The 27907-nt window shown below is 36.3% G+C and overlaps 1 protein-coding gene across 2 annotated transcripts in view; it reads right to left on the reverse strand.

The window, feature by feature from the left end:
* Window positions 1-27907, reverse strand: part of GDPD1 (glycerophosphodiester phosphodiesterase domain containing 1) — a 59381-nt gene that overhangs the window by 14825 nt on the left and 16649 nt on the right. For both annotated transcript variants that reach the window (XM_051994144.1, XM_051994145.1), the window contains exons 3-4: window positions 12740-12875; window positions 4151-4196 (exon numbers count right to left, since the gene is read on the reverse strand). In XM_051994144.1, the coding sequence (XP_051850104.1) occupies window positions 4151-4196; window positions 12740-12875 (182 nt within the window). The remainder of the gene's footprint in view (window positions 1-4150; window positions 4197-12739; window positions 12876-27907) is intronic.

Genomic DNA, 27907 nt, shown 5'->3' on the forward strand with positions numbered 1-27907 from the left:
AAAAAATAGAATTTAACCTAACCTTAGGTATTGAGGAACCAGTATGCCAAAACAGAATCAGCACCCAGTGCTCTGAGCTAAGCCAGTAGCTTAAGAATACCCAGATCCCTAGGCTGAACCCCAGGTCCAAGTCCACAGCTAGAGATTTTCTCAGAGGGGCCAAGAGCCCAAACTCAGTGCCCAGACTCTGAGCTAAGCCTATATATATCTGACATGTCAGAGAAATGATACTAGATTCTGCCCCAGCATGGGCCAGCAGTTTAGGGTCTGGAGTACAGACTCAGGATAAACTTAAATCTACCAAAACAGATTTTGCTTAGTCCCTCAAGCTGAAAAGCAACACAGGATGGGAGTCTCCCAGAGGGTCTGGGATGATAAATTTAACTGCTTGAGTTCCCAGCTAAACTAGTAATTTCAGATTGACCAGACTAGATGACTGGACAACAGCTTATTTTGAAAAGAAACAACTAATACAAGGCCCAAGAATGCCCAAGATATAAACCCTGAAAAGGAAAACAATTCCAAAACATTTACAAGCAAAGCATAGTTTGCCCTCGAGATCAAATAAAATTCCTAGAAAAAGTAAGTTTTTCAAAGAGTTAAAAAATGAAGCGAGTGACAGAGGAAAGAAATGGAAGAGACCCTTGGAAAGAGAATTAATGGCTTGTCATAAGAAGTATAAAACCTTACTCATCAAATAGCAAATAATGAGTCCATAAGGCAAACAAGTATTAAAACAAAGTCAAAAGATTAAAAAAAAAAAAAAGCACCACATATCAATAACAACTAATCTGCAAAACAGACCAAAGAAAGATAATTTTAGAACATAATTAGAATTACCTGATAGCCATGACCAACAAGAGCCTGGATATCATAATTAAAGTAATTATGAAAGAAATAAAGTAAGGAAAGTAGTTTCATGAAGAAGTGTTCCAATCAGACCAATTTAATTTCCTATTTTGACAGGTTTACTAGGTTGGTAGACCAGAAGAATACTGTAAATATAATTTACCTTGATTTCAGCAAAGCATCCAACAGTCAGACAAGGTAAAAAGATGTAGGCAAGAGATCCACTTAGACCCTAGATCTCTTAGAATCAAAGAACAAAAAGAAAATAGAAAGAATCTGAAGTGGGTTGTGGTCCCTTTAAGAAACTGTATTTCCTATTGATCTGTGATTCATTGCAGATTCTCAGCCCATCCTGGCTGAGGCATATCTTCCCCAGACAAGTTGTCTTTCCAGGATGCCAGAGCCTTTGATTCAGTTACAAATCCTGGTCAAAAAAGCATCCCTTTGAATTCCAATAGGAGATCCAGGCTCTCCCAGCCCCCACTAGGTCTGAGTCAACTTGGGCTGTCCCAGCCCCCACTAAGACACCCAATATAATCAGCTTCCATCAACTAAAGTCTTTGCAGCTGGACCTTGGCAGCTCCCTTTGCTGCCAGGACCTTCTGCCCACTGAGAACTGCATTCTCAGTGCAAAACTCCATTTTCCATAGATCTGCCCGCTGGAATAATATTCTTTTCCAGTGTTATCCTCTCTTTACCCTCACCTATTTCCTAGCCAGATTTTATGCCTCTCTGTCAGGATTTCTAACCTTACTTCCAATCTCCATAATAAACTTCTTTTATCAATCTAGGTTTTCGGGTCTGTAAATTCCTTTATAGAGAACCTCTGTGCCGCCAGAAGGGAGTCCCCTAAACTCCCTGCCCTTGCGCCGAATCCCAAGGGTTGTAGGGGAGCCAAATCTCTCTATTTGGTTCCCTGAAACTCGAACCTGCCACTAGATCTTATCATTTAACTCCCTGACCACCAGAAACCCTAATCTCATTTTGGTTACCTAAATCTAGACCTTATATTCACTTGTCTACTTCTGAAAGAAACCTCAAAATGATAAATCCTAGGAACAATATAGCCAAAATCCAGAACTTTCAGGTCAAAGAAAAATATTACAAGCAGTAAGAAAGAATTTAAGTATGAAGGAAGGAACCATAGTCAGGACCACACAAGATTAAGGAGCATCAAAGCCTACAGTGAAGAACCACCTATTTAGCAAAAACTACAGGGAAAAACTAGACTTTTAATGCAACAGAGGAATTTCAAGCATTCCTGATAAAAGATCAAAGCTGATTATAAACTTTGAAAAATAAACACAGAAGTAAAGAGAAATATAAAAAGTAGCTATAACTCTGGAACCTCAAAACTGCCCATTCCCTTTTCATTTTGTCAGAGGATCTACAGAGTGCCATCCATGGAGTGCTGCAGAATATGTCTTGTAGGGCTGTCTAGGGCACCACAGGCCTTTGGCTAAGGCAAACACTATTGGGAAGTGGAGCAACATTGGTGGACACAGGTTCTTTGTAAAGTATCCCTGACCAAGAAGAAACTACCATCATGGAGACATAGTTCTGGTTTTTGAATGTGTTTTGACTTGTTTCCCATATATATGAAACTAAGTAAGACTATTTATGCTTATATAGGGTGGGAGCTTGGGGGGAGGATTATGATTTTGAAAATTGTCTTTTACAATGCTCTCAAAGATACTGCCATGCATACTACTATTCCTCTTCCTCTCCCATCTTCTTCTGAACCTCTTGGGATCCATCTTTTCACCAGGCCCTCACTGCTATGGACCAATATAGGTGCTCTGACCATCTGTTCTATCAACTCAAATATATGAGAGAGCTACTGCCCCTGAGCCTTCTCTGATGAAGACACTTATAGAACAGCACAGGCCTCACTAGGAACAGATGATTCAGGAGTAAAGATCCCTCACAGAGGCAATCCCCATTTGGAGAATTCTCACTCCAAAATGCAATAGTAAGAATGATGATAATTACTAAATGGCTTTTGTTTGGTAGCCTGCAAAGGTGAAAAACAAGTATAAAATTTAAACATCTGAAGTTCAATTAAATAATCAAATTCATGGAGCTTTTCTTGAGTACGAATTATGTTGAATGAATACATTGTGTGAGGACTTGAAGGATATCTAAAGATATATAATCCATTATCCAATTCTCCATAATTCAATTAAATTTCCTTAAAATCTAGTAGGGGAGCAAGTAAGACATATACTCAAATGAATATAATACATAGTATGTAAAAGAACCACAATGTAGTATCAGATTTCAAAGGAGGAAAGGATCACTTTTGTCTAGGAACCAGAAAATATTTCATGAAGGAAAACAACATTTTTATAGGTTCTGGAAGAGAACCTCTATCTTCAAGGAGTTTATATGTTAGAGAATAGAGATATCTTATTAATATGCAAGTGAACACAATGCTAGGCTGTTATTCAGCATTTCTTCTGTGAATTCACTAACATAATTAAATCTGAAATGTTATGAAGTATTTTTCTATCTTTCAATCTTTATTTTCCAGTTTTTTTCAAATTTCAATCTATCTTTCAATCATCTTTTCTCTGTTCTCAGGAATACCAGTACTTGGATCTGCCAACATCACTCATTTTAAAAATAAACACGTTTTTACTGGGAGGATAGAGTAAGTAAGATATACTTATTTGTCCACTTTATATTTATTCTGTATATGTTTGTATATGTATTCATAGTGTTTCCCACTAGAATCTAAAATTCTCAAGAGGAGAAATTGTTTCATTCATGTATCCTCAGGATCTTGCATAAGACCCCAGCACATGTGTAAGACTTATAAGGTTGTTGACTGATTTTTTTTTTCTTCATCAAGCATTCTTCCAGTCTCAATTTTGTCTCCCAAAGTGTCCCTAATAGGAAGAGAATTCATTGAATGGCCAACATGACATTCAATTTATTTGACAATGAAGGTTCTCCCTATAAGTTAACAAATTTGGCATGAGAGTACACTGATTTCTAGGCAAATTTGGATAGAATGAACTAATTCTCTCAAGGTTTATTTCTAGTCAAACAGCAAGTTTCACTGTAGAAACAAGAGATCCCAGTCCAATAACTCAGCTAACACATGAAGCTCCACCCAAAATCACCGACAAATTCTTATCTACAATATTAGAATCATTATTGAGCAAATATTTGTTTCTGTTTCTAGATACTAAAGAACTGTAATTACTACAATTAATTAATGTGAATCTGTAATTAATTAAAGAAGTGTAATGTAATTAATGAAACAAATGTTTAAGAAGACAGTGGAAAACATTACCTTTTTGAAATGTTACCTCCAATTTGCCAAGGTAAGGGGGGAGTTCCTTTAAAAGATAAAGACAATATTAGCTTTAAGAAAATGAAGCAATTGATCTAATTTCAATTAAGATAAAAGTAATTTAGCAAATCTTTAATTAATAAATGATATTTATGTATACTTAGCACCTCTCAGAAAAATTTCCCTAAAGATTACTTCTGTCTACCAATGAAAACAATCTATAGTACTAACAGAAAATTGTTACATTTAACTGTTAATAAAAGGAAAGAAATTATTAATACCAAATGTTATATGATTCTTGTAATGTCAGAATTTCAGTAATATCCTTATATTCCCACTCTTAAGATATTTCCTCTTGATTAGGTTGAACTGAATCACACTATGGGTGAGTTAAGCCTCCCAGAGAGCTTGTCTTGTGGGGAGCCCAGCTTAAGCTGAATCTCAACTTGTAGTTAGTTGTCTTTGCTCCTTTCCATCAAGATTCATGACATGAAGGGTAAAAGAGTCATAAAAAAGTGGCTTACCTCACACCCAGATTTCTGCAACTAGAATCTCATGATCAAGTCTTATTATCTCATCCATCTTGTCCCCCCCTCCTCCTAAAGCTACCCCTCTCCCCTCTTTCTCTCTTTTGGATGGAGAGAGGAAGCAACTTGGGTCCAGGGTCATACAGGTACTAAGAGCTAATTGTTTGAAGCCACATTTGAACTCGGAGCCTCCTAACTCCAGAGTCGATGCTCTACCCATTATACCATCTAGCTGCTCTTACCCTGTTATTCTCAATTAAGTAAATAAGGCATCTTACTCTTCAATTCCTGGCTCTGATTTATTTCAGGACTTGACAATATTATTAAAAGTTGATCTTTTTTTCCCCTTTTAGTAGTTAAGAACTAAAAATCAAAAGGAGTATCATCTGATTGTAATCTATTGGAGTACTTCAAACAATTAAATAAATTACACATTTTATTTTAGAAAATAAAGTAATTTTCATTACATTTTAAAAAAATTATTTCCCCCCAGCTACATGTAGAAAACATTTTTAAACATGTACAGTCATGCTTTTGTTTTTAAAAATATATTTCCTTAAGAATCATGTTGGGAGAAGAAAATCTAAACAAAAGGGAAAAAATCACAAAAGAAAAAAAAAAAAAAGTAAACAGCATGTTCTCCATAGTTCTCCCTCGGGATGGGATGGTGTTTTCCATCCAGAATTTATTGGGATTGCCTTAGATCACTGAAAAGTCTGTCATAGGTGATCATCACATACATTAAATTATTTTAAAAAACTTTTAAAAACATTTTCTTTTAGAGAATATTGTAATTTTCATTAAATCATCTCTTTTTTAAAAAAATCTACATTTGTTCACTTAAGTTAGAGAACATCAGGAAGATGTCTGTTACATATTACCTTCCCACTGCTATTTACAGACCTTTGCTCTGCCAAGATCATGATATGAACAATTTTCCCAACTTGTGTAGTTCATGAGGTCTGATTAAATCAATCATTTTTGGATTCTTAATTCTAAAATTTACCAACTTCTATGACATTCTCCTACACTCCTCTGTGACTTTATCACTAAACTTACAGCACATTTTCATTCCTGTTCCATCATTGTTCTTGACGACTTAACTATCTTCATAACAATCTGAACTTTCAGATCTTTAACCTCAGTTCCCTTTCATCTACTTCTGTCACTTACTGAATTAGTGCCAATCCTGGACCTTGCCAATGATGAGGTGTGAGAAAATAGCAATTCCTGAGAAAGCCTAAGGCTGCCTGGCCTTAGGAATGCTACAAACAAAGCTGGTTAATCAATAGCAGTAATTTAATACTAATTCTGTGGGTCAGTGAGCTGTAGAACTCAATGATGGGAACTACTCCATCTCCCTTACCACTCCTTGATTGTACCTCTAAACTATAACATTAGCATTATCAACCTAACCTTTGTTTCTCTTTCCTACAAAATTATCTCTGTGATTCTTACTCTTTTCTAGATCCCCTGGAATTAGCCCGCTATCAAGGAGCATAATTTTTTCTTGCTTCTGCCTCTCGGCTAAACTCCTTTAGAACTTTAGTCCCCTGTCAAGCAGCATAATAAATCTTTGTCCCTTATCTTGGAGTCTGAGTGTGTGAATTCTTTCGCCAAACCCATGACACCGACCAGAGGACCCTAATCTTGGAGTGTCTTTCTCCTCAGCACTAACACTAGCAACTAATGGTCAAAAGCACTTGTCCATCATGACCATCACACTCTGTGTTCTAGTCTACCTCTGGATTAATTTTCTCCTTTTATAGTTTTAGGAGGAGAAATTTACAGTTAAAGGAATCTCAGAGGTCATCTGATGCAACCCCCTTCAGAGGTCACCAAGGCCCAGAAACATCAGATGCCCTGCCTAGTCACCCAGGTAACAAACAGCAGTCAGAAATACATACACACTCCCTCAAGCCACCCCCTCTCTGCCTCCAGGGGTAGCTCTTCTCCCATTCTCTGACCCATTAACCTTCCATTGTTCCTACCACACTAATGTAGAAAATATTGTTTAAATCTACCTTGCTGTGACTGGAAATTGGCTGACTTCAGATATGCAACAAAGGAAGCTGCAAGTGCTTGGATCCCACCTAAAATAATTGGTGCAGCAGAAGTTTGGGGTTTCCCAATTTTTAAAAGTTCATGCTTTACCCTTTGGATCTAGCAGTGTCTCTACTGGGTCTGTATCCCAAAGAGATCATACAAAAGGGAAAATTACCCATGTGCAAAAATGTTTGTAGCAACCTTTTTTGTAATGGCAAGGAACTAGAAACCTAATGGATGTTTAATTCCTCAGTTGAGGAATGGCTGAATAAATTATAGTATATGAATGTTATAGAATATTACTGTTCTATAAGACACTGTTGAGGTTCAATCTAGAGACCCCAAAAGATTGGGGACACAGACCAGTGTCACAAGATGTTTCAAAAGAATTTATAGGCTTATTCTCCAATTGATAAATGGTCAAAGGATATGAACAATTTTCAGATGAAGAAATTGAAACTATTTGTAGTCACATGAAAAAGTGCTCCAAATCACTTTTGATCAGAGAAATGTAAATTAAGACAACTCTGAGATAACACCACACACCCGTCAGATTAGCTAAAATGACAGGAAAAGATAATGACAAATATTGGAGGGGATGTGGGAAAACTGGGACACTGATACATTGTTGGTGGAATTGTGAATTGATCCAATCATTCTGGAGAGTAATCTGGAACTATGCTCAAAAAGTTATCAAACTGTGCATACCCTTTGATCCAGCAATGCTACTATTGGGCTTATATCCCAAAGAGATACTAAAGATGAGAAAGGGAACCACAAGTGCAAAAATGTTTGTGGTAGCTCTTTTTGTAGTGGCAAGAAACTGGAAACTGAATGAATGCCCATCAATTGGAGAATGGCTGAATAAATTATGGTATATGAATATTGTGGAATATTATTGTTCTAAAAGAAATGACCTGCAGGAGGATTTCAGAGAGGCCAGGAGAGACTTCCATGAACTGATGCTGTTGTGCCACAGTTCTTTTTTATTATCCTGACTCAGTTTCCCTAAATTGTCCTACCTGGGTTTCCCTAATTGTTCAGCTCAATCCTGCAAAACCACCCTTCCTTCTTAGGCACTAGAATATTTGATAAGGATAAAAGATCTTATATTTTAAAATATCAGAATTTAGATAGTTCTCCAAACATTGCTGACTGTCAGATAATGTGCTTTCTAGTGATAACCAAATTCCTGAGACCACTTCTCAGTTCTACCTCTGGGTCATAAAATTAACATATCAGTGACATGAAGAACTGGATAAATTTGTCTCCTTGGTTCCTGGTTCTTTATTAATTCTCTTCTCATTATGTCACCCCCATCTCCGGTGGCTCACTCCATCCTGTCAGAATCCCATTCCCGCTCTTAGCACTCTGACTCCGCCCCTGTCTCAGTCTACTCCCCGGGTCTGAGCCACATGTATATATGTCATGGAAAACTCACATTGTTTGCTGGATTCTTGGAGATAATAGTCTCATTCAGCCCTGGAATCAAACCATGGATCCATTTGGTCCCAGTAAATCTCTCCCTTTCAAACAAAATATTAAATACTCTGTCATCTCTATCTTGCCTCAGTTTCTCCAGCATTACAAATGCCAAGTGAAATGACCAGAACCAGGAGATCATCATACACGGCAACATGACTATATGATGATCAATTCTGATGGACGTGGCTCTCTTCAGTCCTGAAATGATTCAAACCAGTTTCACTTGTTCAATGATGAAATCAGCCATCTACACCAGGAGAGAGAACTGTGGGAACAGAGTGTGGAACACAACATAGCATTCTCACTCTCTGTTATTTGCTTGCATTTTGTTTTCTTTCTCAGTTTGTCTTTTTCTTTCTTATTGATCTGATTTTTCTTGTGCAACAAGAATACTGTCTAAATATGTGTATACATATATATATGTATATATATATATATATATATACACACATATGATTTAACATGTATTTCAACATATTTAACATGTATTGGACTACCTGCCAGCTAGAGGAGGGGGTGAGGAAAAAATCTGCAACAAAAGGTTATGCAAGGTCAATGTTGGAAAAATTATCCAAGCATATGCTTTGTAAATAAAAAGCTTTAATTAAAAATAAAAAAATTTTCAGGCTTGAACCCATCTGCAAGTCAATAGTCAAAGTTCATTGTAATTTTAACGCCAATTGAAGCTGGCCAAGTTCCAAAAGGATTTAGTAAAGAACCAGGAACCAAGGAGACAAATTTATCCAGTTCTTCATGTCACTGATATGTTAATTTGATGATCCAGAGGTAGAACTGAGAAGTGGTCTCAGGAATTTGGTTATCACTAGAAAGCACATTATCTGATAGTCAGCAATGTTTGGAGGACTATCCTAAAGCCAGAAGACATTAGAATTATTGATAGAAAGATTGGTAGAAGAATAGCACTCTAAGGTCAGGGGACCTTAGGATTACTGCTATATTTCCCCTAAAAAAATGATCAGCAGTATGATTTCAGAGAGATCTGGAGAGACTTACATGAACTGATGCTAAGTGAAGTGAGCAGAACCAGAAGAACATTATACACAATGACAAGAACATGTGATGATCAACTCTGATGGAAGTGGCTCTTTTCATCAATGGGTTAATTCAGCCAATTCCAAGATGATAGAGCCATCTGCATTCAAAAAGGGGTTTGTGGAGACTGAATCTAGATCACAATATAATATTTTCATCTTTTTAATTGTTTGCTTGCTTTTTTTCTTTCTCATTTTCTTTCCTTTTTAATCTGATTTTTCTTGTGTAACATGTTTAGAAGAAATGTATATGTTTAACCTATATTGGATTGCTTGCTCTCTAGAGGAAGGGTAAAGAGGAAGGAAGGAAGAAAAATTTGGAATCCAAGATTTTGCAAGGAAATGTTGAAAACTATCTTTGCATGTATTTTGAAAATAAAAGGCTATATTAAAATCAAGCTAAACCACAATAACAAAAAAGAAAGAAAAAAGTTCAAACTTACATTTCAATTTGATCTTAATTTTAATATTTATGCTTACTAATATTCATCTCAATAGACTTTTCTCTACAGAATAACTATAAAAAATAAGCTTTTAAGCTAACAATGACATTCAAGTGCAATACTTTCTTTTTTTTTTTTTATTTTCCCCAGTTACATATAAAAAACAACATTCTTTTTGGTTATACATCTACATTCATTTTTTTCTTTAACTATTTCCTCATGAATCATGTTGGAAGAGAAAAATCAGAACCAAAAAGAAAAATCATGAGAGGAAAAGAAAACAAGAAAAAGAAAAAAAAGCATTAAGTACTGGTACTTTTCTGAAATCCTAAGTAAATATAAAGCAAGTTCTAAAATTGAGGAGGGAGCCTTCTTTTAGGTTTTTTTTTTTCCTCTACCTCTACCAATGATCAAATAAGCTTCTTTCTAAAAACTATTTCAGATTTTGGGATTCAGTCCCCCCAACTGTGAATAAACCCACCATATATCTATTTTTCTTCTCTGACCAAAAGGGATGCCAGAGAAAGACTTGAAGGTGCTGAGTATCCTACCTACACATCAGATTTAAGCTTTCACTGCCACACAACAATTTTTGGTCTTATTGTCTTCTAATTGACATCACGCACAATTGTGACTTCCAAAACTTTTCTCCCAAGCCCTTCTCCAAATGCCCCTGCCTCCTCCTTCACCAAGAGTGAGGAGCTTTCAGGAGACTGAGCTTTTTCACCCAGCCACCCTAGCCTTTTCTCATTCCTCTCTATAATCTAAGAATGAAGTGGCCTCCTTGTTAACCATCCATCCTATGCTCTACTGGCTTCTCGAGCTCTTTCTTAATCTATAAACATGCTAAATCTACAACAAATTTTAAAAATTCCTTCCCTTGACTCAATTATCTTTTCTGCTTTTTCATCTCCTTCTTCTCCCCAAACTTCCAAAAAGGCTAACCGACATTCACTACCTCCATTTCCTCTTAAATCACTCATTTCTGAATCTCCATAAACCTAGCTTCCATTTCTATCTATCCCACTCTATAGTAAAATCACTCTCTCAAAAATTTCTCCAACTCCAAGATTTCTAGTGAACTCTGATTTACCAAACCCAATGACCTTTTCTCTATTCTCATATTCCTTGACCTTTCTGCCATTTCACATTATTTATCAATTCTGATAATACTTTCTTCTCTTGGCTTTTGTAATGTACCTCTCTCCTGCTTCTCTGCTATTCCTCTGATCATTTCCACCATCCCTATTCCTGAATCCTGATTGTGGAGGGCACAGCTGTCCCAAAACTATCTCCTCTTTCTCTCTTCTCTCTATACTTTCTCCTTTGGCAACTCATCAACCAAATGATTCAAAAATTATCTCTATGTAAATAATTCCTACATCTATACCTTTAACCCCAATTTCTCCTCTGAGCCCATTACTAGAATCTTCAATTATCTGCTGGATATCTATCTTGGATGCTCCATCAGCACTCACTATTATTTAAAACTTCCCCATGAATCTTGTCTTTTTCATTTCCCTATTTCTGTTCAAAGTAGGGTTGGGAAACATAATGGAGTTAGGAGAGATACTTATGTAATAGAACTGTGTTCTCCTGACAAACATTAAAAAGGAACTGATGAACTGTGCATGTGAAATCTTGATAGTGGTATTGATCTGGGGTACCTTTTGGGGCACTGCCTAAATCAAACAGGTACAGGGTTATGGATGGGAGAGAGTAAGTGTGAATAGACTTTTACTCATTGACCAGAGAGGGTAGATATCATAGATTGTAGAGCATAGAAACAGATGGAGCAAGTTAAATATTGTTTGTAATATGGGTCAGTGCTTAATTGTGTCCACCAGCATCCGTTAAAGGGTAATGAGGGATGTTTGAAGGAATTTAGGAAGAAGCCTACTTGTCAAACACCCTGTAATCTATTCAAACTGATGATGCGAATGGGTGGGGAGATACCTGGCCCCCAGCACATGGCCCCAAGATGGTAGTTGGGGATATCGGACATATATATATATATATATAACAGATTAATTCAACTGCAAGGAGTCTTAAAGGTAACAACTAACCAAACTGCTAAGGCCCTTGATCTATTAGGTGATCAAGCCACCCAGACAAGGGAAGCTGTTTTATAACATAGATTAGTTTTAGATTATTTGTTAGCAGAAGAAGGAGGGGCTGTGAGAAACAAAACCTGTCCACCTGTTATATGCAAATTGATGACAACGAACTAATGTAAAAGAAATTACTAAGAGCATTCGCAGGATAGTTCATGTTATTGTACAAGTTTGGAAATATCCTTTCACAAATAGCTAGTAGAAACAGCTCTTATGGTATGGACTTATTGCAATCAGTGTTATTATTCTGTTGCTACTATGTTTACCCTATATAATTGCATTGGTAACAAGAACAGTTCAAAGATCACTGTCAAGAATCTTATATACAGAGGATGCCATTAAAATGACAGAAAGAGGGATGATCTAGCATTTAATCACCTCAACTTATGTTAATCATCTATAAACATCTCATCTCTTTAACCAAGTCTATGCTTTCTGAGGCTACAGACCATCTCCAATTTATATCTCCTGAACTTAACAGGATTTCTTAAGTCATAACAGGCACTTACTAAATGTCGGCTGAATTTATTAAGTACCATATTCAAGGCATTTAACCAGAAGTGAAGGGATATGGAGAATATCAACCTTTCAGGGGACAAGTGGGAAAGCCTTTGCTGAGCAAATGGCACCTAAGCTGAATCTTGAGGGAAGACAGATTCTGAAATGTAAAGATGAGGAAGGAAGATACTGAATGCAAATGATAGATTACTGTATAAACACAAAGACAATAGCCTGTTAAGTTCAGGAAACAACTATCAGCCTGGTTTGTCAGGAAGTTAAAAGTATAGGTTCCTACAGGATAAAGTAATTATATTCCAGATGATTTTTCCTCATTTTTTTCCCAATTCACTCCTTAAAAGCCTTCACTAACGTTAAAATCATGCCATCCCAAAGCATTTGCTCTGAATGCATTTCTACTTACACAGTACTTCAGGTCAGAAATGTTCACATTTACTCCAGTTGATCTCTTCAGATTCCCATCGTGGGATACGACCACTTGTTCATCTTTTGTGATATGGCAATCTAGTTCCAACATATCAGTTCCCATATTAACTGCACTGAAACCAAAAACAAACAAACCAAAAAATCAGCCTGGAAAGACCAAGAGTTTAAGCAATCATGGTAAAACATCTAAGTACTCATTTGTCTCAGATTAATATAAGTGTGTCAAATTGGCTACTATGACAGAAAAGGAAAATGATAAATGCTGGAGAACATATGGGAAAATTGGGTTATTTAATATATTGTTAGTAGAGTTGTGAACTGATCCAACCACTCTGGAGAGTAATTTGGAACTATCTAAAAAGGATAATCAAATTGTGCCCACTCTTTAACCCACTTTAATACCACTACTAGGTCTGTATCAAAAATATTTATATTAGTTCTTTTGGTGGTGGAAAAAGAATTGGAAATTGTGGGGATGCCCATCAATTGGAGAATGGGTAACCAAGTTGTGATGTATGAATGTAATGGAATAATATTATGCTCTAAAGAATGATGAGCAGATGGGTTTCAGAAAAACCTAGATTTATATAAACTAATACTGAGTGAAGTGAGCAGAACTAGGAGAACACTGTACACAATAACAGCAGCACTGTTTGATGACAATTAGCTATGACTTACTTAGCTCTTCTCGGTAATACAATAATCTAAGACAATTCCAAAAGTCTCATTACAGAAAGTTCTATCCATATCCAGAGGAAAAAACTGTGACATCTAATGTAGATCAAAGCATATATTTTACTTTTTTTTCCTCATAGTTTTTCCCTTTTGTTCTGATTTTTTGTTCACAATACCACTAATGTGGAAATATGTTTAATATAAAGTGTATGTGTATAAATGACATCAGATTACTTAGTGTCTTGGGGAAGGGAAAGGAAGAAAAATGTGGAACTCAAAACCTTACACAAATGAATATTAAAAACTATCCTTACATGTAATTGGAAAAAAATTACTATTAAATGCTAAAAGAAAGGAAGAAAAATGTTATGCCACAGTTTCCTTTTATTGTCCTACTTCAGTTTCCCTAAATTGTTCTGCCTCAATCCCCCTGGTTGCAAACCCCCTTCCTGGCCACTAGGACTGAGATAATTAAGGCTAAGAGCCCTGACCATTAGCATTCCATAGGCAAATTAGTTACCAGGAGATATGGTTGCATATCTCTTGTTCCAGACTTTCTGTCTCTAGTGACTACTCCCTTCACTCCCAATTTATCAGAATTTGTGGTCCTACCTCCAATGGAATTGATGGTCCCTTCCTGGAAATTCCTGAATTCACCAATGTTCAGACTCCACCCCTTGCCTTTGTCTCCCTTGATCACTTGGAGCCATATATAAATCATTGGAATCTCACATTTGATGCTGAAGAAAGTCCAATTCAGCCCTGGGGGGAATCATGGATTCTGGCCTGCTCCCCAGAAAATCTCTCCCTCTCAGAAACCCAAATAAAATATTAAAAACTCTAATCTCTATCTTGCCTCAGTTTCTCTGGCATTACAGAAACCTGTTCATATAGATCCTTTTCCCTTTTTCATGATCTCTTTTGAGACACAGACCTAGTAGTAGTATTGCTGGATCACATCTTGTTTGATTACCTTTTAAGCATCTCCAAACTGCTCTTCAAAATAGTTGGATCAGTTCACAATAAGGCATATATTTTCATTTTTGGGGGGGAGTGGAGGGGTCTTTTGTGGCTTTTCCCTTTTTGGTCTTTTTCTTCTTTCACAACATGACTAATGTAGAAATATATTTTCATGATTGCACCCATGTAACCTATTGCCATATTGGGGAGGAGGAAAGGAGAATTGGAATTCAAAATCTTCTAAAAAGGAAAAAAATAAAATATGCTTTACAATAAATAAATTGATAAAGATCTGTCCTTCTTCAAACATCCAAAAAAGATTACAAGAGTGAATTAAAATGGCAAAAAATAAAAGTATTATACAATTGTCTGATGATATTCAAATAATACTATGATCGCCCACAAATTCTTTTACCTATTTAGTTAAATATTAATTGAATTGACAACAGGAATTTTTAAATTTACCTTTATCACACATTTACTTTTCATCTCTTCTTCAGTGAAACAAACAAAACACTTTCAAACCTGGTCCTTGATTAGTTTAAGCTTTACTGGTAAAATACCATATGAACACAAATAACTAGAAATTTAAGTTGGGAGAGGATTCTGACCTATTCATCTTCTAAGTCCCTTTATTTGCCTGATAAAAAACCCTACCTGCAGAATTAAATCCAATCTCCTATGGAAACAATGGATATGGAAACAATATATAATGGAAAGAAGAACCAGGTATCAAATCCTATTTTTCCTACTAAATATCTGTAAGATTGAACAAGGAACTTAACCTCCTTGGGTCTCAGTTTCCTAATCTGTAAAATGAGGAAACTGGACTAGATTGCTTCTGACCTTTCTTCCATGTCTAGAGCTATAATCCTCCATTTGACAATTAAAAACCCTTGACCGAAAATAGTTAATGTTTAATATGACAGAAATTAACAACAATACATGTAATACGGACTTTTACTCTATTAAATGATTCAGGCAATGTCAGAATTTCAGTAACTTTCTTACATTCTTACTCTTAAGATATTTACTCTTGATTGGGTTGAGCTGAACCATATTCTAGCACCCCAACCTACGGATGTTGCCTTGTAGGGAGACTAGCTAAAGCTGGATTTCAGTTTTTAGTATCTCTGTCCCTTTCTACTGGGATTCATGGAAAGACAAAACATCTAGAATAAAGTGGCTTTCCTTACTCAACTGGTCAATGGCCAGTAGGGTCTCATGACCAGACCTTGCCACCTCACCCATCTCCCTCCCTCTCTCTTAAAATTATAAAAACTTTTCCATGGATCTCTTTGGTTGGAAAAATCCACTGGACATCCCCCAGAGTAGTAGGTTTTGTAAACCTGTTATATCAGTTAAAGCTGCTTTATTCCTCAATTCATGGCTGTGGATTTTTTTTTTCAGGATTTGACACTCTCCATGTAGGTACAACCTACATTTCCAGATTTATCTTCTGGAAAGTACCTCCATGAAGGCAAATAGAGCACTAAGCTTGGAATCAGGAAAACTCATCTTTCGAAGTTCAAATCTAGCTGCAGATACTTATTAGCTGTGTGACCCTGGGCAAGTCACTTAATCCTATTTGCCTTAGTTTTCTTGTCTATCAACTAAGCTGGAGAAGGAAATTATCTAGTACCTTTTCCAAAAAAACATTTTAAGAAGGGCTTTCAATCATGCTTACTTCACTCACACGTCAACTTAATCTCTGAATTTCTCTTGCCTTTCCAGCAGCCCTGATTATTATCCTATTCCCCACCTACACCCCACCTCCCTCTTTCAGTTCCAATTTACATTGTCTTCCCCCATTAGAATGCAAGCTTCCTGTTTGCTATTATTTATAACCCTCTTTTTCTATATCTCCCACAACACATAACAACATAGTACAGCGTCTCAAACAGCAAAATTATGTATTCATTAAATATTCCAATGGCACTATTATAGGTATTCCCTCCATCAGTATGGATTAGAAATGCTCTATATTTTGTCTATTATTTTTCATAATTTTATGAAAACATATAAAACATGCGGTATGCTCTCAGTTCTTCAATATTTTATAGCCAGTATTATGATATAGGAGCAATATCTATCTCACAGAGGCTAGTCTAGTTTTCCATCAAAAAGTAATGAAATCATCCTTAGAACTTAACTGGTCCAGGGAACTAAGGCTGAACTGACATAGCGTCTGGGTCACCTAAGTACAGACAACAATGTGTCAGGAGCCAGGACTTCTGAGCTTGACAAAGCTTCTGACTAGCATATCGCCATAGCAAATGCCAGAGAGACTGTGTCCAAACAAATCAATACTGTATTGCTTGGTAAATACCCCTTTCAAGCCTTTGCTGTGTAGACCTCATTTTGGTATTTAAGCGATTCATTTAATTCCAGAACCAGAACCAAAAAGTCATCCTGAGCTAGACCCAACCTAGCAATATTTAAGATGACTAGGTAAGAGTAGATTGGAATGACTTCGTAGTCGAAAGTGGGGGGGGAGGGGGAGAAAGGGAGGGAAGGCAATGTGGAAGAACTAGTAGTGATATGGGTGATGTAGACATCAAATGATGATAGGCACCAGGAATTGGAGTTCAGTCATGTGAAGAATTCATAATTCATAAAAATTTGCCATTCTCTTTGGCAAAAGGTGGATTTATTTAGGGAAGAGGTTACAGACAAAATAAAGGGATAAAAGAGATACCAGGAATGGCAAATCTGAAATAAAATAGGAGAGCATATGAACAAGTTCCTCAGTGAAATGCAATAATTACCCAGTAGAAAGAGAGCACCTCATGAGGTTGAGGCATATCCTTAGCTGGCAGGATAAATCCTGCAAAGGACTTAGCATCTCAAAAAAAAGTTAGCTGTAAGAAGTGAGGTTGAGAAGCATAGTGGAGTTAAGGGATACCATGTGGTATGGGGGGGCAGTAAGGCCATGGCCAACTGACCCAAAGAAGGGCAGCAGCCACATGATGAATCATAAGTAGATTTTATAGGGAAAATTTAACCTCAGGGACATGACTGGGATTTCTGATGGGGCATGGCAAGGTGAGACTGCTGGAGATCTCTACAGAGGTTTCAGGGGTTTGACTTAACTTGGATTTTGGACTGGATAACCTCCCCAGAGGGGGTGATCATGAAACTAAACTGATCTCTACAGTGCCTTCTTCCTGCCTGCCTCAGGGATCACTTTTTTTTTTTTTTTTTTATCAATTCCTCTGCTAACCACACCTAACACTGAAGACCTCACAGGATACTGGAAAATAGAGGCCCTTTCAACCTAAGGCAATCAAAGAAAGTTCATTCTTTAATTCCTGCTGCCTCTGGCAATCTTGGCTAAAAAACAAAACCACTCCAGTCAGGATTTCCCCCATTCCAGTTTGATTTTCCCTGGGGAGATTGGATCACCCCTAACTTAACAAGAAAGAGACAAAGAGGAGAGTCACTCTTCCTCCCCTAGTCCAAGCAGGTTCTTTGTAGTTTGTCCTTAGTTCTGAAAAGGATTTGATTTGCAAGTGAATTAGATATAAGTGAGGCAGGGCTGTGCAAAACCATCAGTCTCACTCTCTTCTCCAGTCCTTGGAGTCCAGAAGACGTAGGTCAGGAGGACTGCAGATGGCTTCACATGCAGGAGGAAGGAGACACAGCCTTTTTAAGCTAAGGCCTTTCCCAGTTGGTAGAGGCAACACCCATTCATTGACTTAAAGCTAGATAAAAAGTGAGATAAAAGATGACCTGGTTTGAATCAATATGGGAAGGGCTTCAAAGAGCCTAGAAAGATAATCTGAAGCGAATGTATGCTGCAGTAAAGGCCCAACTGAAGTTGGGATATCATGAATTCAAGTTCTCACACAGTTGTGAGATTTGGTCAGGGTTCAGAAAGGATGCCAATGTGCCCAATTCCCTGTTAAAGGAGGAAAAATTACTCCAGGATTTCTATCAGGGAGGCATGTAATTGAGTGTATTTTAAGTTGGAGGAGAAACTATTGAGCAATGGAAGTAAAGGCAGAATCTAAAAGTGGCAGTGAACAGAAAGGAGTGAATACTTGGAATATGTGGCAAGGCATGAGAAGAGAAAGAACAACTCGTACCTTCTAGATCAGGAGTGAGGAACCAAGGCTCACAAAATCATTTGCATAATCAACCACAAGCAATGATGAGCTGGAAGCTAGGTAGAACCACCTCCCATTGCATAAGTTCTGTAAGTTGATAATTTTGTATGGCCTTTAAATTCTGTTATAAATGGCCCTTGGCAGAAAAAAAGATTCCCCAGCCCCTGTTCTAGACAGTGGGGATGCAGTATCATTAGAAGGGGCCGAGGTCTCAGTGTTGTTTACTAAATAAGAGGACTGAAAGAGCAAGAGGTCCAGAATCAAGAGTTGTTCATTATGGAGCTCAGAGGGTACAATGAAAGATGGGGATAGGGTTAGCAGGAGGAGATATAGATGATGTAAGGCAGAGAAAAAGTGGAATAGGAAGTTGAAAATTGTTTTCTCTCATACAGTAACTAAGTCAAGAGAATCTACTAGGATAAAAGTGAGTAAGTAGCATGTGATTAATGAAAAGCTTGGTCTCCAAGAAGTGTTACAGAGGGCATGGCCTGTGCTTGAGTCAGGGTCTGCTATTACAATTGCTCTTTCTCAAAGCTGATGGGAATGAAGGAAAAAAGATGGGATTTGGGAAGGGGTGGGGGTGGGGAGAGGAAAGCCTGCTGTGATGGGCAGCTTCTTGGCTGGTGGGCCAGAGAACAGCTGGGAAAGTGGTTTAACAAAAGTTTGAGTAAAAAACCTGGACAAGTTGCATGGAAAGTCCCTTACTAGATGACTATTATCCATACTGAGGACAACTGACTGTTTCTCAGAGAGGGTTATGATATCAGGGAGATGATCCATGGCATGCAAATGAGTTGGATTTAAGTGAAGGAGGACTGTAAGAAGTCACTTTCTCCTCCACAGCTATCTGGGTCCAGTGGCCAGATAGAAGTCAAGATGGTCCCTCAGGACCCTTACTAGAGATGACTTATCCATATTGAGGACTATTGATTATATCAGTCATCATCTGTGCTGTGGTCCTGATGTGAAAATGACTAAAAGATTATTACATTTATGATTTCTTTTTCAAGGTTAGGGCCTTAACTGTCCAGCTTTCCCATCTCCCCCAGTGTTTGAAGCTCAGAGTAAACAAGGAGAAAAACAAGCCCAGTGCTTGCTGAATAAGTAAGGAGACAGGCGAGAGTACCCACAAGTATAGATCAATATGCTTTCCAGTTCTGGGAAAATCCAAGAACAGATCATTACAAAGATGGCTAATGTATGTCTATGAAAGAAAGTGGTGATTACAAAAAGTGATTAGAGCTTCATCATAAACAGATAACATCCTAGTGACCTTCTTTTCTCCTCCCCGCCCAGGACGCTGAGGTTAAGTGACTTATCTAGGATCACACAGATAGCAACTGTTAAATGTCTGAGATATGATTTGAGTTTAGATCCACCTGACTTCAGGACTGGTAATCTATCCATTGTACCATATAGCTGTTCCCCCACCCACATTTTCTTTTTTAATATGTTCAACTAGTATATCAGAGGAATGTTGGTTGAATATACATACATACATATATACACTCACATGCATATGTGCCATACATTATATATAGATTTATACCTAGATTTCAGTAAAGTACTATAGAGTATTGTCATTATTTTTGGTAGAAAATATGGTGAAAAATGGACCAGATGTTAACATAATTGGATGGATTTGTAGTTGCTTGTATGGCTTGATCCGTTGAACTTTTATCCCTATAATTACCATGTGATTTCATTTCTTACGACTAAGAAGATTCATTTTCAAGTAACTTGAATTTTATTCTCTGCTTGCATCAATTATTGGTAGCCTTTAGAGGTCAATCTGAATTTAACCTCAAGTAAATCACAGAGTTGTGTTGAATTTGGGGTTGTGCTGAAGAGGGAGGGAAACTGTTCCCTTTACTGAAGCTGTGTTCCCTTGAAGATTATCACTTTGAGAGATTGTGTCCCCTTTTCTGATTTCAGAGAACAGGATCTCCCAGGATCCAAGAAGTCTGGAGACAGAGCCCATCCTCCCAGGATAAGAGAAGCAATACTATTCAGGGGCAAATCAACTCCCATAGAAATTCTAAATTCTCATTCAATTGAGGAATCCTGGTCTAATCAGCCAGGCTGTCTCAGACCCCACCAAGATATTAGATATAACAGCTCCTTGCAGAAGGCCTAAGGTAGCTTGCTCAGCTGCTAGGACTCTGCCTGCTGATTCTCACAGAGTAAAACTCCATTTCCCTAATAGCTCTTTGCCACTATGGAAGTCAGTTGCTTGGCAAACTGGTTTCTATCCAACAATAAACTTTCATTTTGCAACTAATAATTTGGGAATAAGTGAATTCTTTTACTTTAATCCTGAGGTCAATTAAAGGGGATATTTAACAGCTCTCTTATTGTAAAGGGCTAAAACTCTTAAAAGGTAAGCTTGAATCAGACAACCGAGCACTTAAGGCTAATTATCTATTTGCTATAAGACAATGACACTATTAGCATATGTTTGGAAAAATGGCCCTTCTCACTATTGGTGCTGGCTCAATGTTTGGAGTTAAGATAATTGTAGGCAAGGATTAGAGGGTGGGATGACAGCATCCAGAGTCTCACTTGGTGGCAGGAGGAGGAGGAGAAAGATGGAGATTCTGGACTCCAGAATCAAGAAGAGATCTTTGTCAAAACTCCTGGCAGTTTGCCTGCTTCTTTTACTTCTTCCCCTAAAGACCAAGGACTTTTATTTATCTTGACTCTGGCTGATCCTGAGACCTCCAGGGAGCTAGTCTGGTCTTAACATTTATGGCTCATGACCACCAGGAATTGAGGGCATTCAGACTTCATCAGTGTGACCTTGGGTTTTTAATATTTTACTAACTTTGCAAATATAATTGGTTTCCTTTGTAATTCTATGTATTTTATTTTATGCATTTAAAAACATCATTTTGATAAGGGATCTACATAATCTTTTAACAGATAGCTGTCTAAGGAATCCATGCCACAAAAATAGTTAAGAACCTTTAGCCTATCAATACTTATTTATTAAAACAAAAAACAAATTTAATCACTATCAAAAACAAATCAAATAAGTATACAAAATAAAAAATCATATTTAAAGCTATAAAAATATACAACCATGCATTTTAACAAAATAAAATCAAGTGAATTAACAAAAAAAAAAAAAAAAAAGGGTGCTCATCTTAAAGTGATGTTTTCTTTCTTTCTACCTTGATGCTTTCTGAAAAGTATTCCCTCTTATCAACCAAAAAGATCTTTATTTCTCTTTATCTCTCCTCAAAAATGTACAAATATTAGCTTATGATACTTACTCCCTCTTACTTTGAGAATTTCATTTCTGATTAAACAAAGAAATGTTATTTGAGCACTTGGAAGAATGCGCTTTAGCTCAATTCATTTCCTTGGAAAGCCCATTAGGATGCAGAGTTCCTATTTCAAGACAGGTTTTCTTTTCTCTCTCTCTTTTTTTTTTTTTTAAGCAGGAGAAAATGTATGACTACATTCACCTATAAACTGTTTTAGAGTCTGAATGATATAGCTTTCCAACTATCTTGTAAATTCCTAAAAATAAATAGTAATAAAGATGATGATGATGAAGATGACCCATATATTCTTGTTTTCTATCTTCTACACTACAGGACAGAGACATTATAATTATTCAAAAAATGCTTGTCAAGTGGCCCTCTTCAACAATGAGATGAACCAAATCAGTTCCAATAGAGCAGTAATGAACTGAACCAGCTACACCTAGGGAAAGAACTCTGGGAGATGACTATGAAGCACTACATAGAATTCCCAATCCTTCTATTTTTGTCTGCCTGCATTTTCTGATTTCCTTCACATGCTAATTGTACACTATTTCAAAGTCCAACTCTTTTTATACAGCAAAATAATTGTACATGTATACATATATTATATTTAACATACTTTAACATATTTAACATGTATTGGTCTACCTGCCATCTGGGGGAAGGGATGGGGAAAAAGAGGAGAAAAATTGGAATAAAAGGATTTGCAATTGTCAATACTGAAAAACTACCCATGCATATATCTTGTATATAAAAAGCAATTAAAAAAAAAAGCTTATCAAATAAATCAACTAAAGCCAAGTTAAGTCTCGAAATAATAAATGGAATTAGAAATTTCAAGATACACTCACCAAAAAGATAGGATTTACTGTCACCAATGTTCTACTAACATGAGCTTAAGTTAGGAATTTAAGCATAAGAAAAACTGTCATTTTCTTTCTGTCTGAAAAATGAAGTCTGCTTATGAAACTCTACAGACTAATGGGTCTATTTTCTAGAAGCTCTATGCTAGAAGGAACCATAAATATCAGTGAATCCAATATTCTCATTTTACAGATGAAGAAAGAAATTAAATATGCTTATATTTTAAAATTCAAAGTATCAACTACTGAATGCCTAAGCTGCAACATAAATTTAAAGAAAGCAAAGTAATTGTTTCTTATAATCATTCCCTCAAAAATATATTACATTTTTTTAAAAGTTCTAACACTTTAGAGGACTGACTGTGAAGCAACCCTCCCTCTTGTAGGCAAAGGGGGGAAGAGAATGTGCCATGTTATCAATACATCATCAACATACTCAATGTGTTCATTTGTTTTGCCCGACAGTACTTCTGTGGTGAAAAAAGCCAGGAGTTGCTGGGAAGTAACAGTAATGCTGAAAAAAAGAAGTCTACTTTTTTTTTTTTTTTTAAGATTTGAACAAAGCAGAAATTATCCCTTTTTTTGATTTGATATATATTTTTAATGTCATGCACCCCTTCACAGGCCCCTGGTTAAATACCTCTACTAGAGATGTATTTATTATGAGCAAGATATATAGCCAATAAAGTTTTGTTATTTTTTTAATCTAAAGTATGATGAATATCTTAGACTTCTGCAATAATATCTTATAAATGTAGCTAAATTATTTTTTCTAATTAGCAGCATGTTTTCTACTACTGAAGTAACAAAGTCAAACCAACAGTTAGTAAATCTAGGACAGTTTGGGAAGCTAATGTAATTTGAGCATAATCACCAAATCTGACTCTTATAGCTTGGCTTGTGGGATCTGAGTATATCACATAATCTTTTTCAATCTCAAGTTTCTTCACTTCTATATGAGGGACATTAAGTGTATATATTTAATAACAAATACATCTAATATATTTAATTTTAAAGTGTTTAATATAAATATATTAGATATAAATTGAATCTATGATATCTAATTCATGAATTTGACACTGTCAAAAATGAGACATTAGTATATTTAAAATAAACTTTGTTATCACTCTGGCCTTCATTTTGTGTCAGGAATAGCAACAATATGTATTTATTTTACCTTAAGAAGCAGAGAGGTTCTAGCTAAGTTTGCAATGGGTTGTTGATAGGACATAAAAAAACAAACAAATAAACAAACAAACAAACAAACCTTTAGGGAAAGCAAAAGCAAGAAAGAGCAGCTGCCAGGGAAGAAAAAAAATGCACATAGTTTCCGAAATAAACTCTATTTAAATGTTGTATTGTAACTTTATTAATCAAATGTTCTCAAGAGGGTTACATAAAATAAACAGATCTGTGGCTAGTATTGACTGAAAACAAAAAAGCATCTCCTATTGTTAATAACCTTGATTGTGTGCCAATTTGTAATCCTAGCTGCTACAAATACAATTTGCTTCCTTCTTTCATGTTCAAAGTCAACTACTGTAAGGACCAAGATGCTGTATGGGTATTCAGATATGATCACCTACCCTAACAACCTAGTTTTTATTAGCTCTAATGTAACAGGATCTTTGTTACTTATTCCACTACTGTATAGTTCCACACTTAGCATGTGGAGGGATCTCTCCTCTCTAACTGCCTTCAGCTAACACTGATCTTTGCTCTTTAGTTCCCAATTCCTTTTTTTTTTTTTTTGGAGGAGGGAAAGGGGTATCTGGGAGACTGAATTCTTCTCTCATCCTGGTTGGCATGGGCACTTCCAAATACTGATCCCAATCTTTATGATCATAAATTAACCTTTCCTTCTCTCTCTCTCCTTCCCCTTCTCTCTTTCTCTTCATTTCTTTCCATCTATCTATCTCTGTCTTCCCCTTCTGTGTGTGTGTGTGTGTGTGTGTGTGTGTGTGTGTGTGTGTGTGTGTGTATGTATGTGTGTGTATCTGTTTGTCTGTCTGTCTATATATTGAACCAATTCACTTAGGCAGCCTGGTTGCCCTGTACTCCTGGAAGCTTTTTTTGTGTCAAGCTTATTTTTCTGTCAAACTTACTGTTCACCCAAATGGTTTTAGCTGTACTATAGCTCAGAACAACCGAACTCTAGTGCTCTCCCAGCATCAACCTTTTCAGTAGCAGAGATCCCAAGCATGGATCCCTAGATCTGGCTTCTCCAATCCATTAAATTTTTTTTTTTAATTTCGAGGTGAAGGTCTTGAGGTTGGGAAACTAGATGAGAGGTGAAGGAGGGAGTGCTTATCTGGAGAAATGGATGTAGGAACTATAAAGCTTAGACTATTTGTGTGAGTAGAGAGAGGGAGTGCTTGACTCTGAGTGTAGAAATCTGGATGTATAGATGATGACCTACATTCATGTGAAGAATAAACTCCAGGAAGCCTTAAGTACATAGTGTCTATTTTAGTCACAATTTAGACCTATTTACATTAGAATACAGAAACTTTAACTTATAAAGTACTCATACACAGTTAATGAGTGATTCTATCTCCTCTTGAACTTTCATTGATTTTTATATATACCATATATGAGAGAATGCACACAGGCATATACTCACCCAATTACTCTCACACTTTTTTATTTAATCAATCAGCAACTGCTAGGCACTGTGCTAAGTGTGTTAGGGATACAGAGGAGATCCAAGAGAATGCCTACCCAAACAAGTAAGTATAGATATAATGTAGTTATAATGAATGACAAGGTAGTTTTAAGAGGGACTACTCTAGAAGCTTGGGGAATCAGTAAAGGACTTTTCTTGTTCTGATTTTTTAAGAGAGCCAAAGAAGGAAGAGAATAGGGGAGTATTTCTTCAGCATGAGGACATCCAGAAATAGCACAAGGGACGAAGCAAGGTGATCAGAAATCCCCAGAGTTTATAATCGTTCATCTCCAAGAGGACCAAAATGATATTACTCTGTTACAGTCAAGTTATAGCATATCTAACTGTGGCTGATTGGACCAACAGGAGCTTGGAAGGTTCTATTGACCGCTATGTCACACAAATAGACATATTGAAGAAAGGAAGATCTGAGACATAGAAGATCAATGAGAAGGCTATGATAATAGTCCAGGTGAAAAGTGATGAAAGCCTGATAGAGTCATGATGGCTAAGTAAGAGAAAAGAAGGATACAGAAGCTGTAAGACTTAGCAACTGATTGGATACATGAGGAGAGCAAGAGATTTGTTCTAAGGTTCTAACTAACCTCTAACACTCTAAATAACAGTATTATTAAGCATATATTTATTTATAAAGCATATATTTTGGCAACTACAAACAACAGTTGGTCAGCCACCTATTATCATCTGATGATAATGATTCTTTTTAATTTCAGATTCCTTATCATCAAAACTTCAGCACTTTTCAATCAACATACATTTATTAAATACCTGCAGTGTGAGACACAATGTATAGACTCAAAAATCCCATCTACTCCTGATGCCGTGGGCAGACAGGTAGTACAGTAAATAAATTTATCTTCCTGAGTTCAAATCTGGTCTCAGACACTTACTAGCCGTGTGGCCCTGGGCAAGTCATTGAATCCTGTTCCCCTCAGTTTCCTTATCTGCAAAATGAGCTGGAGAAGAAAATGGCAAACCATTCCAATATCTTAGCCAAGAAAACCCCCCAAATGAGGTCACAGAGGGTTGGACACAACTGAACAACAAAAATTCTTGATGAAAAGGATCTTAGATCTTATTGGGAGAGGCAATGTTTATATATAACAAGGTTAACAATGCCCTAAACATAATAAAGATTCTAAATCTGATTGTTATTCATAAGATAGATATTGCTTCTTCCATCTTATTGATCTAGAAATAACACAGTCATCACATTAACTAATACTCAATCATTCAACTCTGCATCACACTTTTACATAAATTATCTGACTTCAAGTTCACACCTATTCCCTGTGAGGTAAGTAATTATTCCCATTAGACAGAAGAGGAAACAATCTCAGACAGGTTAAGTGATTCAATCAGGATTAGACGAGTTCTTCTGATTCCTTTGCCCCATCCCCTCCCAAAAAAGGCCTAGTTCTTCCCGGACCTAATTCTCAGCAAAAGCAGACATCCTCTTTGCTTTTAACTTCCAAGAGGGGGAAAAATTATTGCATGTAATTATAGAAATTATAGAACCTAGAAGAAATATACTAAAAATGCTAAGGAAAAGTAAAAACAAAAGTCTTCAATATAGTGAAATTTGAGTCCGAAGATCACTGAATCACAAAGCAAAAAGATGAATAAGGGAAAAATAAAAAAAGGAAAAACTGAAATTTAAGGCCATTTTATTTATGTCTATGGAGAACTTTGAAGCCAGTAAATGACAATCTTTCCAAAAAAGAAAATACATCTTCAAAGTCATAAGGAACCTAAAATAGTAACTTCCTTTTTTTGATGCACTAGAAAAAATTCAAAGAAAAATTAAGAAATCCAAAAAGCTATACAAAGATTTACAGAGAAGGCTATATATAATTTTTTTTTACACTAACTATTTGATTTGAATAACAGTACTGCTAAAGAAGAAAAATGTGCCCTTTTAAAGAAAATGTTTTACTCCAGAAGTACTATATCTAGCAAGAAGAAAAAAACAAAAAGAAAAAAAAAAAACAAAGTAGATTTTTTTATGACTGGGAAGAATTTCAAACGATAATTTTCAAAAAACCAAATTCTAGTCATTACAACATTTGTCAATTTAAAATCTGCTGTCTTTACAAATTTCTTAACTACAATGGTTTTAGTTTATATTTCAGAGGGACCAGTTTTGGGTAAGAACTTCAGAGAAATAAGTTTGTAAAAAATATTTTTATAGAATGCTGAAATTATTCAAAGAGAATGCACAATTTTCAAAGAGATGTCAACAATAATTTGACATTTAAAAAAACACAAAGGTACCACATTTCTCTTCCAAAGATAATGAAAATTTAACCAAAATAACTTAGATAAATATTTTTGGATCACAGACTATTTCATATGAATAGAGGGCTACAATTTCATAATGATGAAATCATGGGGTCATGAAATAAATATTGTAAATGGAGTCATTTAAAACTGTTTTCCATGGTACAATGACCAAAGGGGAACTGTCTAATTTTATAGAAGAAACAGAGAATTTTAAAATGTAGGAAAAAAATGTATTTTTCAGAGGAAAACACAAAAGCAGAACCATTGGACCAAGTAAGAAACAGACACAGAAAGAGG

This window comes from Antechinus flavipes, chromosome 4, assembly GCF_016432865.1.
Source record: "Antechinus flavipes isolate AdamAnt ecotype Samford, QLD, Australia chromosome 4, AdamAnt_v2, whole genome shotgun sequence".
Lineage (NCBI taxonomy): Eukaryota > Metazoa > Chordata > Mammalia > Dasyuromorphia > Dasyuridae > Antechinus > Antechinus flavipes.